Raw genomic sequence first — 12913 nt, 5'->3', positions numbered from 1 at the left:
ATTCTTCTTACACTGTTTTTTTGTCCTAAGCGTTAAAATGGCACTGGGGGGTGGTCAGGTGCACTCAAACACAGTAACAATGTAAATCTGAGGGGTGCGCTTTTGGCCTGATTTTACAATACCCAAGTTTACCCAAAACTGGTTCAAAATTAGTTATGCCGTTGTCAGTGTACAAACCAAGCGTCTCTATCCATTTTCAAAAACCTAGAGAATGACAAATCGCTTTTGGCAATTACTGCTCACTGCTGATACTGATATTAGTTATGTTCATGATGTTTAAGGAAAGGCAGACTAAACTGAAAATTCACTCCATTGTTTAGAGCGAAGTGACACAATGAAATACTTGGTAAGAAGTACCAGGATCACGATACTCCGCACCACGAAGAGAATGATTTCACAAATCACCGCTGGCATCCAAATTCTAATACATTTTAATCGATTAAAGATTTTTTTTATAATTACATTACACTGGAATGTCATTATTTCTCCATTTGTATTTTTTCAATGTTAAAATAACTCTGCTCCTGCCCCACCCCACCCCCCACAGAAATGTGAAAACTCCACTTTTTTGGGATTGTACAAAACAATAAAATATATATTCAGTTCTCTTTGACAATGTGGAGTTGAAAGAGAAAATGCATTCCTTCTATCAGTGGATATACATGTGGGTATGAAGAGAAGCGACGTTGTCGTGGAGATTACAAGGCAAGCAGATGCGCTGCCCAGTACATCTGGAGGCATGTCAACAAACTGTTGAGAATCGCGGAAGTGAGAGAAGCTGAGAAGAGTCTCTAGATGAAATTTTTTGTCAAAATACTCACTTTGGTGGGTCTTCAATGACTATTCTTTTTTTTCCCCCCCATAATGTACAATGGAAAAAAATACAGTATACAAAAGCAAATGAAGGAAAAAAAAAAAACGAGAGAAAAAGAAACACAAGGCCATTAATGCTGAAAAGCTAGTCACAACTCACGAGAATGCATCAATTCTGTTACGGACAAGATGGAACTCTCTGGGAAAAAAAAAAAGAAAAGAAGATCCTCTTACTCAAGTGATTAACATACAGTATTTGTGCCTGCACATTTAATGCAGTTACAAATAATGCCAAGACTCATTTACAAGTGAACATAACATGACAAGGATTTGTCGCTTACATGCAAGCAACCCCTTTATGCTTTACAAGTGTCAGTACTTCGATAGCAAGGAGAACAATGAAAATCAAAAATTGAACAGTTTGGCCTTCAACCACTTTTATGTCTGATAGCAAAAGAGTCATTTTGCTCGTACGAGCGTGACCAATGGATACTCAACGCGTGATGTGTTGTCGCGTAGACGCAAATAAAAAGCCGTTGGTTTAATTATCTATGACGAGCCGACAAATCAGAATGGGTTTTTCCCTAGGGGAGCTTAGCCGGTTCCTTCCACTATTTTATCTCAAATGAGCATTCTTCTCACTTATTTCCAGTCTACCTAAAGTTGTGTGTTGAGATGTGAGAGTAGGACGGGATGCTTGTCTCCCCTCCGTGGCTTGGTCTCCAGTAGAAAAAGCTTCAGTTCGTTTTCCCATCTCCGTGGCAGATGCAGTCTGTTTATCTGCTGTTCAAAGGATGTTCGTTTTTATACATAGATATATTTATATATATTTTCTTCTCTCATACAAACATATAAATACATCAATACTGCACGCCATGAGAAGGGATAGTGAAGGGCTAAGTCCACTTGATGTAATCTCTTGGAAACGTTACACAGGCAAGTAGGCCGGTAGGATTTTCTCGATCCCGAAGCCGTTACAGTATCTCGTATTTGTCGACAACAAACGATGTTTCGGTGGAGTATCTCACGGGGCTGTCTCCTTCTATATGTGACACTTTGGTAACCTGGAGAAACGTAGAGAGGCACAGAAAATCCCACAGAACTGTTACTGAAAGTCTTCACACATTTGGTTGTCACAAATCAAAATATCAACATTTGGTATTTCTGTGGTACAATAATTATTTTAAAAACAAAAAAACCCTTTCGCAACTTGCCTGAATGTCACAGTAGTTGCGTTTCGAGACAAACGAGACGCTGATGGGGAAGAAGTCGTTAGGCTGGCCGGCTATGCTAAACTCCAGGCTGCCGGTTTTGTTTTTATCGTCAATGACAGGCAAGCACCATTCCAGAACGTTCCTCCTGGAGTCGTGACGATACTCGCCGTCCAGGTCTCCGATCACCGGAGCCCCCACTCCAGATCTGAATCAGAGAACACACCATCAGCACCCAGAACAATCCAAACAGCAGTCAAATGCTGAGATTTTACATCCCCAAAGATTTGAACATTGACTTACGGCACAGGGATGCCAATAACCACATCATTGAGCTCAAGTCCCTCCTCCTGCAGCTCATACTCTATGTTTACATCACAACCGTTCCCGCTTTCTGAGGGCCAGCAGTTAACTAAAGAGAAAAAAAAACAAGTATAACAGGAACAGTGCTTGTTATGATGAAAGCTGAACTACAATAAAGTACTGTGAAAGAAAAGAAAAAGCAAAACAAAATAACCTTCTGAGGTGTGAATTGAACAAATAAATGTACCTAAATGATTAAAAATGTAAAAACTGAAAATCAAAAATAATTGGGTGAAGAACTTGAACAGGAAAAAAAGAAACGCACTGGTTAGAGGGATGAGAGACTCATCTGTGCTCTGTAGTCTCCACTTCAACACACCAACATCGTTGTTGAGGGGAAAGGACTTTTCTGGGTTTTTCAGACCAATCAGAGACTCTGCAGAGAACAGCTTCTTATCTACATTTGGATGGGTCTAAAAGTAACAGAAAAAAAGAGCATTAAGTATTAATTAGTATCACTTTGGTTAAATCTAGAGGAATTATATAATACTTGTGCATATCCATAGGCCTGAATGAATTTAACCAGCTAAACCAATGTGTGCTGATGAAGCATTTCAGCCTTTTCAGTCCTATTTTCCATCCACATTTGTTGAAAACGATCTGCAGTGCACTTGAACTCACCTGCAGCTGCACACCCTTCTTGTCATTGTTGTTGATGTGCAAGCGGATTCGTCCATTTTTCTCATCCGAGACTCTCAACGTGATCATTCCCAGGACCTCCATGTTTTGCAGACCTCCATCGCGCCCGCATGTCAGAGAGATTCTCTCCTCAATCCTCATGTGCACACTGGGGTTGAGGAAGTGAAAGGGGAGCAAAAACACATCTGAGAATTAGTTTCACTTTGATATTACTGATATGACACCTGTTTCTAGATGTGGTTAAAGTGGTTACCGATAATGGTTAAAGTGGTAAAACACTGGCATGACTTAAATAACATACCTCTCTGTGTTAACTGGAGGCTGCAACACTTTGGATGCTTCAGACGGCCTCTTCCCAGAGCTGGGCATGATGATATTTTCACCCTCTGATTTCAGTTTATCGACAAAGTTATCCACTTCCTTCCCCTTGGCACCCAACTTGAGTGCTTTACTGGGACCACTAGGTCTAGAGGTAAACAGAATATCATAGCGTTACATTCGCCTTAGAACTGAGGGCACAAAGAAAACAACATTGTTACTACGGGACTCTTCAATAGCAGCAACACACCTAACAGGGGCTGGAGTCACTTTCGGCTTCTCTGGTTCAATGAGCGTGTCTGTGATGATGGTGCCCGAATTGACGCTGCTCATGCCTGAGCTGCCGAAGCCCCCGAAGCCAGGAGCTTTCTTCCCTGCTCGCTCCGCGTCACGTCTCGCCTGCTGCAGTTCTTTGGCCTTGCGTCGCATCTCAGCCTTGGCTTCTCTCTCTTGGGTCTGCGTGAGGGTGGAATACGCAGGACATCAATTCAGTCTGCCCTCATCTGATTAAAGCAGCAGAGCAGGCTTATTTGTGTTCATCACAGAGGCAAACTCACCTCCCTGACGGCGCGGAAGACCTTTTCCTCGTGCGAGTCCATCTCGGTGAAAGTTCGGATCTGGGCCAGGTTTACGTTCTCTCTGTAGCCCAGAGCGACAATCTCATCGAAGGCAAAGATGAGGTCGAAACAGTGCTCAGAGATCTCGCTCTCCTCCAATACACGACAATACTCTGGGATCTAAAACACAACATTTAAATATTTTTGGTAACATTTTTAAAACCCTGAAGACACTAGAACTTTCACTAGCATTCATTTAGTCATCATATTATGATATGTTAATTATATTCATACCACACGAGAAAAGAGCCTCAGTGTCTCCAAGTCTTCCAGGATATTGCTGTTCTTTGTGGTTATGAGCACCATGTAGAGCTTCTCCAATGGTTGGTAAACATAGCGCACACTCTCTGTCTCAACAAAAGTGTGCTGTTTTCCTGTGTTCATTAGTTTAGGGAAGGCAGCCAGAAGTCCTTCAATGCGTGTCCGAGTCATCTCTACAAATTGACGTGACACAATGGCTTTGCCTGCCTTTGTGCACACCGCCGCTGCCAAAAGCACCTGGAGGGTACATTCAAAGAACTCGTCTATAACAAATAGCCTATTACATTTAAGTACCGGTGGTGGATGCTAAGGTTCTAACTATATGATTTATCTACATGCAGCAGCATCTGAAGTGTTACTACATTTAAAACTGTTGGGGAAATGTGTTTTCAGTCTCTTCTTCAACAAGGTATAAAGTTGCACAACCGATGTGAATTAAATACATGGTTTCCAGATGTCTGGATTTGCGTATGACAGCTTAACATTTAAGTGCGCTAAAACTCAACTGATTCGGGAGATTACCTGGAAACATATACCCATTATGTCTGTGCTACATAGAGATAAATCACAACAGAACAAAAATAGACACGGGTTTGTAAAACAATACACAAACTCACTATTCAGATCAATATCACATCAGTAAACTATAGTTGGAACATTAGCTAACGAGGACATCTCGCTAGCTACAGCTGTTCTTGATAGCTACGCTAGCTGCGAGAAGTTAAGCTAGGCGCTAGCATTTACATATGTCAGAGTTTCAGAAGCCGTGTGTACTAGCTTGTCAACGTAGTTTAATGTCAGGTAAGGCTGAGAAAATGCATATCTGCCAATTAACTAGATTTTGACAAATTATGTCAGTGTCCTAACTATCCAAACGGAACATGCTAGCTAGTTAGCGATACAGCAAACTGATAGTGATAGTTATCTATGTGGCATAGTAAACTAACAAAATGAACGGATACCATTTTTGATCTCTCGCGGAAGCAAGGTGCTTATATCCCGAGATGTGTCGTCCAACAAAAGCCACTCTTCCTTAGTGATTTATCAGAAAACTGCAGGTCTCCAGGACAATTTGTGTTCTCCTTAGAGTAGCCCGTCCACTTGCAACAATATGGCAGTAGGGCAGAGCCACGTCTCCAACCGGAAAAGTTCTTCACTGCCTGCTGGCGTCTCATACGATTTGACGTACAAGTGGATGCGTTTTACGCAGACTTACAAATCATAAGCGTCGTTCTCATTCCCAGATTTCTCGCATGTGTTGTTTCTCAGTTGACTTATAAAAGAGCGAAACAATCGGTTGTGCCGACAACTTGAACGCTAACCACATCTGAACTGTTTTGGAATAATCTGGTTGATGACGACCCATTCTTTTAAAGCTTGGGATATTTTAGAATCTTACAAATATATCATCTCATTAATAAACTGCAATCTTACCAAATATCATAGCAATTAAACGATTGCGTGCAAAGGGGCATAAATGGTTTATGATAGAGGTGTTTCATCTACCTTTACACATAAGATGTGACATAAACGAACAAATAACTTTAATTAAAGTGAATTTTGATAAAATCAGACAACTCTCTATGAAAGCAAACTTTTAACGGAAGTGACGTTTGTACAATCACAAGCAGGAAGAAATGCACCGGTGAGGATGCGTTCACAGCATTTTTGCTCACAGAATGGCATGTTTAACTGACTCGTGATATATGTCGCAGGTTGCACTGTTTCGGTTGAATTGAATTGAACTGAAGAACTTCAAACCCACTAAAATGTCCGGAGAGGCAGGCTCACAGGTACGTTTTGATATGATTTTCAGTGAGTGCAGCAAAATTTCACAGTTTTCACAGTTGTAGCTTCTTCTATAGTGATTGGTTCATCCAAGAGTTCGTCTTCCCAACATAGTAATACAATTGGCTCAATGATCGGGTGGGTGTTTTCGCTCACTCTACTTCTTCGCAGATGTAAGGAGAGAGATTTTACAGATGTTCATATGTTAAAACAGAGAAGTTGTACCGGTTTGGCTTGAAACAGATTTTTTATCAGTGTCTTTGCAAACTAAAGAAGCTTGTTTCAGGTATATACATTATGGGAAAAATCCGGTTCAGCTTCAGATGAATTGCTTCTGATTTGTCTGTGTTATTTGTTTTACTGATTTTATTCTTGCTTGGGATTCAGTGAGCGGTCCCCGCAGATCCATAACTGACTTGATGGTTCACCGTGCTTTTTATTTGAACCCCCAAATCTGCTCTTTTCTTCACAACTTTAATTCTATTCTAGCCGGCCCTCGCCCTAGATTTTCAGTCTGGCAGATAACCAAATGTGCTTACTTAGAGTGACGAACTCCTTGTACCTCTGCTCTAATTTCCTCGCGCACTCCCTGCAATAAAACTGTGCATTAGATGTAATGGTAAAGGTTACGCACGTTGCTTTCAACTTTGGTCAGTTTGAAAACATCCCTTTCTCTCCCTCTGGCATCCAGATCACTTACACGACACCCTTTGCACCTCCCTTCTGTCCTAACGGACAGCGAACATCATTCGCTTATCAGCTGAGTCCAGGAGATTGGGGTGGAGGGCCTGAAGTCTTTATAATACAGTGCTACATGCTGTAGTTCTCATTCATTTACAGTAGATGTTCAGAGTTGTGTGTCAGATAAAAGATTTACTACTTGTTTTATTAAAACTACAACATGGAAAATAGACTGTACAAGTACATAAGGGTAAGATAAATGCTCACTCAGCAGCCTTATTTTGATCTTTTTCTCACATGGAATGAATTATTTAACTTTAAAAGAGTGATTGCAGAATTCGAGCCCAATTCTAACAGCACAGAATAGATTGCGTGCTTGTTTTATAAATATTCATTGTTGGTGATGACAGCAAAAAAGAAAAAAAAAAGCATGCCTTTAAATAGAACGAGGTATATGAAGAATCCATTAGAAGAAAGAAACAAGAAGACAGAGAAACTGAACAAGGAAACATGTGCTGTTAAATACGTCTTTTGTCTTGTTTTCTTTGCAGGAGGACAATGGCAAAGTCAGTAGGGTCATACGCATTGGAACCAGGAAGAGCCAGGTGATACACAATTAAATGTTGTTCAAATGTTATTTGTCAACTTTGTGGTCCAGTCTTCCTAGAACAATAGTGAATGAATAATGGTGTAATAGTGTTTGGGTACATGTAGAAGGAAATTATAGTGAACATTTTTGTATGTCAGGCAGCATGGCAGCTCTGTGAAAAATGCATAGCTTTCCTTAATATCGTAGCTTTTTATGTGTTGCATTGTCGTGGGTCAGGGTTTTGTCGGACCATCCTTAGAGGGTGGGGCTGCTTTGCTAGCATTTGATAACATACAGTTATTATTGCGGTTACAACCATTTCTCTCAGTGTTAGACTACAACATCTCAACATGTTTTTATGCTGCATTTATACACACAGTTCATTCTGTGTAAAAAGATTAAAAACATAATTATGAAGTGGGGTTTCAGCGTACTGCCAGGAACCTGAAAAAGTGTTGTACTATGCATATTATTTGAAAAGGCACACCAGTCAATGACACTATCAGTCATTCTCCGATTGGTGAACATTAATGATTGTATGATTTATGGTATGAGTATTCATTTTACTTCAGCTAGCACGAATTCAGACCGACAGTGTTGCAGAGAAACTGAAAGACTTGTACCCCGATGTCCACTTGGAAATAGGTGAGTAAGATGTGTTTTATACATTGTGAATATTTTTTTGGGATTTGTAGCAAACAAAATTGGTTTACTTCCTTTACTTTTTATGTTTTGCTTCCAGTGGGAATGTCAACAACGGGAGACAAAATTCTTGACACAGCCTTATCTAAGGTAAATCTGGTTGTTCAAGAGAAAATGCAGAATGCAAAGGTTTATGACCAAAATTCTACTTTCTTTCTTTCTTTCTTTCTTTCTTTCTTTCTTTCTTCATACCCATTTACCACCTGTATTCATATTCAGTAACACATTAAATATTTTCAGTGTGTGTCGGGTTTGCAAAACAGCTTGTTTTAGCCATTAATTTGGATTTCATTCGTCTTTCCAGATAGGTGAGAAAAGTCTCTTCACGAAGGAGCTAGAAAATGCTCTGGAAAGAAATGAGTAAGCTTCATATTACACACACACACACACACACACACATCATCAGTATGCTGGATGTTTGTGCGTTTGATCTAGTCTGGCACTTGTTTCTTTTCAGTGAATGACTCATTTGCCTTTTTTCTGACATCCGTAGGGTTGACCTGGTTGTACACTCTTTGAAAGACTTGCCCACCTGTCTTCCTATGGGTTTCACTATAGGCGCTGTACTAAAGTAAGTCAGTACAATAATTCCTCTGTGTTCAGTGACAGACACATCTTTTGAAGCACCATGTCCTTTGATCATACAAATAGCTTGTGTGAACGTATACGGCTGTTTTTTGTCAGTGCAAATTAGTGTCTTGGCAGCATTAGACACTGGTTTATATTACACTGGGTTTTTGTTTACGTCTGGGACATGTCATTCATGCCAGTCTTATATTGACCTACTCTTTTTTTTTTTTAAAGACGGGAAAACCCATTTGATGCAGTAGTTTTGCATCCCAGACACAGGGGAAAATGCCTTGAGACGCTGCCTGACAAGAGGTAAGAATTTTTCTCACTATGCATCCTGTGATGTTTGGAGAAAAAACTGAATAAATATGTAAATGACCAAAAAATTGGTCCTTAAGGTCAAAACTTTTCCTACACTTAAAAGTATTGTAGGCACCAGCTCTCTTCGTCGTGCCGCACAGCTAAAGAAAAGGTTTCCTCATCTGGAATTCAAAGACATTGTATCCTTTGAAGACTTCAATGTCTTTCCTTTTTGAATGAAACCTATGTAATGATGGCCATATGTGTGATTAGTGACACAAACTCAGCTTTCTTTCTGTTAGTAAGTAAGGACCATTAGTGTGTTGCTACTGTTTTGCTGTGTTTGTGAGTGTTTTCCTGAGCTACCTGTCATAGAGGGGGAATCTCAACACTCGTTTAAAGAAGCTGGATGAAAAGAACGACTTTGCTGCCATTATCCTCGCAGCTGCCGGGCTGAGGCGTATGGGTTGGGAGGATCGCATCAGTCAGGTGAAACTCCTTTTCTCTGACCACTCACATTACACATTTAATGCAAAACATTATTTTTAATCTCTTCAGTTAAACGTCAAACCCTGGAGGATCTATAAAGCTTTGCTTGACATGGATGAGAAAAAATATTTTTCACAGATATTTGTTAGTTTTGTGTCTTAGCTTCTGAATAACAACTTTCTTTGTCATCTCAGATCCTTGAACCTGAGGACTGTATGTATGCTGTCGGACAGGTAAGTAGATGGGGGGAAAAAACTAAAGACAGTTATTATAAGTTTAACAGTTTATACAGTTTTGTATGTTTCAAAGTGGATCATACACAGTTGCTCTGAAACCCTAGCATAGCTGTGTACTGTGTAGCCATTTATATCCAGATCCAAAATACACATTGACAAGTCCCAAAGAAATACAAGTCTCATTCAGTGTTTTGTCTACTCAGACCATGATTAATGTCTGTTCTTTATGTCCAGAGTGTTGTGTAAGAATTCTTGTTTTTGGGTACTGAATATTGAGCAACCGGTATGTGTTATTTGTGTGTGTGTTAGGGAGCTTTGGCAGTAGAGGTTAGAGCATGTGACCAGGACATCCTGGAGATGGTGTCAGTACTGCACGACCCGGACACAGTGCTGCGCTGCATAGCAGAGAGAGCTTTCCTCAAACACCTGGTAGTTATCCGATTCTCTCCAAAGTACCTCTCCAAAAAGCTTCCTTTCCATGACCAGAAGTGTATACCTGTGCAGTTGTGTGTCCGGACAGATTTTAAGGGGAGGGTGTTTTTTTGTAAGTTTGTGAAGTTTATAGTGTATGTTAATTCTGGGTCTGCTTATCATCTCTTGGGCTTCCAGGTTGGATCTTGAAGCAGTGAATTTCTTTGGTTGTAATGTATTTCTCTTTGTCTCAGGAAGGTGGCTGCAGTGTTCCTGTCGCAGTTCACACTGAAGTGAAGAACTCACAGGTAAGCCACTGTGAACACGCATTCTAGTCACATAACGATGGCATATGTGTGTACGTTTTTGATTTGGCTTTTTTTTTTCCCCTCACAGCTCTATCTGACTGGTGCAGTGTATAGTTTAGATGGCTCTGACAGCCTGAAGGAGACAATGCAGACCAGCACTGACTCAGACAATCAGGTTATAACACCATTGATGCACAACAGTTTTTGTTTTCACAATGCAGATGCATTCAACAACCTGGAAAAACTTCTTATGCTAGATTCATGACACACACACATTCAATGGAAAACAAATATCAGAAAAAACATCATAGTAGTGATTTTGATTTGAAAATATCTCAGTTCTTCCTTGCTGTGTAAAATAATATAAAATATATATATACATCAGGGTTTCCGCTAGGATTTGTTCTTGCTGGTCCGGTGTGCGGAAAGAATTTATTCTACCAGACAAATTTGAAACTTACCAGTCACGTTTCAGCAACAGTCCATGTTACAAACATAAATATGATGTACACTTAGGTTGACCAAAAAATGACGATGACCTCAAATCAGTTTGACTATTTAATGAGCGGTAACGATTAATCAAAACGAACAGTAACAATTGAGCAAAACCTCAGCATTAACTGCTATGGTGTAAGCTATTACGAAACATCTGTTACCTTTAACATCTATAGCCTGTTTAAATGTAGCCTATAGGCTAGCGGGTAACATTTTATTTTCTCCTTTTTTTCATTGCGAAAAAGTCCTCTGGTGCTGCCAACTTGAAATCAAACGTGTCCAATGTGTCTTTGCAGCTTGCAATACGCAGAAACCACATCCCCCCCCCCCCAGACAACTTGTCTTAATTCAATTCTGCAGAGTGTAGCCCTTCTCTGCTGCTGGCACACTTGATACAGGCAGGCAATCTTAGCCAGTGTAGCCCAGTCTGGGTAGCTATAGATGTGTAGTCATATATAGTTATAGCTATGTTTTGTATGAGCAGTATTACCAGAAATTTTGACCAGCAAGTTTTAAGTTATCGTTTTTTTAATAAATTTTACAAGGCAAAAACCAGTAATTACCAGCTAACAGAAACCCTGATATATATATATATATATATATATATATATATATATATATATATATATATATATGTATATATATATGTGTATATATATATATATATATATATATATATATGTATGTATATATATATATATATATATATATATATATATATATATATATATATATATATACACACACACATATGTATGCATGTATATATGTGTATTGTATCGTTCTCTCCTTATTATCATTGATATTAGGAGCAGGAGAGAGTGGATGAAAAAGTCCAACGGGTGGGAATTACAGCACTCAAAGTTCCAGGAATGGCCCAGGATGCTGCTGAGAAGCTGGGGGTGGATCTGGCGAATCTGCTGCTAAGTAAAGGAGCCAAGGAGATTCTGACTGTGGCCAGACAACTCAATGATGCACGCTAGCTGTGCCATGTCCCCTCATTTTAACTGCCATTGCTTATTTTTAAAAGTCCCACATGTACCTACATGTGTTAAAAAAAAAAAAAAAAAAAAAAAACAATTCACACTGAACAAAGTTATAATGTTCTGGCACCATTATAAGACATAAACCTCAATAAGCTCTGTAAAAAAATAACATAGACTCTTTTTGTCATAAACATTAAATTACCATGTTTGTTTGATGCCGTATGTTGTGATGTCAGAGATATTGGCCTCAATACCTTTTGACTGTTGCTGACATTGTAGGATATAGTTGCGTATAATCAGAGAATTCATCATTCAAGAGCACTATTAGCTCTGATTTCAGGTTTTCAGGCTGAGGTTTTGGTCTTATACTTATAGTCTTCACTCACGGAAGAGACACAGTAGAAACAAACGCAGAGTTGTAAACAAGACTGACTGCCTCATATCCTACTCTATAGCTATGTGCCTAAGACCACATTTCTAGTCCACTGCTGCATTTTGGTCAAATCAAGCTTTAAATACTTAACAGTACGTAGTTTTAAATACCATTTCCACTTAATAAGCTGCAGACAAATAGTACTCTTCCCATAGGTTGTGTACATAATAAAGCAACATGCCATATATGTAGTCTGTATCCTCTAACATTACTTAAGCTTTGAGAAGGCCATAATGCTACTGTCATGCCTGTATAGTGAATCCAGTTAATGTTGGTGCCATTTGATGAAAACAAGCTAATGCTTGAGAAAACTTGAAAAACTGAAAGACAAATTTATATATATATTTATTGTTTTGTTTTTTTTTTTGTTGTTGTGCAAATATATACATTCCTCATTTACATTCATTTCTATTGCAGTTGTGTCCTCATAGCTAACATTTACAAATGTGCTACTATAGTAAATTCAGTCCTAGAAAATACATCTTTTGGAAGAAAATATTTCTTACCAAATATGTTCTGTGAACACATTAAAAGTTTTAGTTTTCTCTGCTTATAAAGGACATCTCTTGATACAGTTTTTGCCTTAATATGCTAACAAGATACATTTTATATTTGCATTAATGCAAACATAAAATACTTTTATGATCTGAGCCTTTTACATATACGTGTTTTGTGAAAGTTGAAAATGTTCTCTCTGTGTGCA

General features: G+C 39.1%; 2 protein-coding genes across 3 annotated transcripts; one reads left to right on the top strand and one right to left on the bottom strand.

Annotated features, from left to right (window-relative positions):
* Positions 1-915: 915 nt before the first annotated feature.
* On the bottom strand, positions 916-5308 carry arcn1b (archain 1b). Its single transcript, XM_030777465.1, has 10 exons — positions 5185-5308; positions 4196-4459; positions 3902-4081; positions 3595-3800; positions 3328-3492; positions 3009-3174; positions 2653-2800; positions 2328-2436; positions 2028-2232; positions 916-1877 (listed from the first exon to the last, which is right to left on the bottom strand). The coding sequence occupies exons 1-10, from the start codon at positions 5185-5187 to the stop codon at positions 1788-1790; spliced, it is 1536 nt and encodes a 511-aa protein (XP_030633325.1). The 5' UTR covers positions 5188-5308; the 3' UTR covers positions 916-1787.
* A 582-nt stretch (positions 5309-5890) lies between these two features.
* On the top strand, positions 5891-11809 carry hmbsb (hydroxymethylbilane synthase, b). 2 transcript variants are annotated; one of them, XM_030777336.1, is made up of 14 exons: positions 5891-6015; positions 7243-7296; positions 7853-7925; positions 8023-8072; positions 8287-8342; positions 8476-8553; positions 8787-8864; positions 8977-9052; positions 9228-9341; positions 9536-9574; positions 9887-10006; positions 10243-10296; positions 10385-10471; positions 11601-11809. In XM_030777336.1, the coding sequence occupies exons 1-14, from the start codon at positions 5992-5994 to the stop codon at positions 11772-11774; spliced, it is 1077 nt and encodes a 358-aa protein (XP_030633196.1). In that variant the 5' UTR covers positions 5891-5991; the 3' UTR covers positions 11775-11809. The 2 variants fall into 2 exon arrangements, with proteins under 2 accessions (XP_030633196.1, XP_030633197.1); XM_030777337.1 differs by lacking the exon at positions 5891-6015 and adding an exon at positions 6912-6941.
* Positions 11810-12913: the final 1104 nt, after the last annotated feature.

This window comes from Chanos chanos, chromosome 6, assembly GCF_902362185.1.
Source record: "Chanos chanos chromosome 6, fChaCha1.1, whole genome shotgun sequence".
NCBI lineage: Eukaryota > Metazoa > Chordata > Actinopteri > Gonorynchiformes > Chanidae > Chanos > Chanos chanos.
This window is presented reverse-complemented; position numbering and strand designations above follow the sequence as displayed.

What these genes read in the sequence shown, in the direction of transcription:
- hmbsb (XM_030777337.1), top strand. Translation starts at nt 6,912, where the DNA reads ATGGAAAATAGACTGTACAAGTACATAAGG. An exon ending in TTGGAACCAGGAAGAGCCAG is followed by an intron (nt 7,297 to 7,852) that starts GTGATACACAAT and finishes ATTTTACTTCAG; the next exon opens with CTAGCACGAATTCAGACCGA. An exon ending in AATGCTCTGGAAAGAAATGA is followed by an intron (nt 8,343 to 8,475) that starts GTAAGCTTCATA and finishes TGACATCCGTAG; the next exon opens with GGTTGACCTGGTTGTACACT.
- arcn1b (XM_030777465.1), bottom strand. An exon ending in GTTATTGGCATCCCTGTGCC is followed by an intron (nt 2,233 to 2,327) that starts GTAAGTCAATGT and finishes TCTCTGATTCAG; the next exon opens with ATCTGGAGTGGGGGCTCCGG. An exon ending in GCAACTACTGTGACATTCAG is followed by an intron (nt 1,878 to 2,027) that starts GCAAGTTGCGAA and finishes ACGTTTCTCCAG; the next exon opens with GTTACCAAAGTGTCACATAT.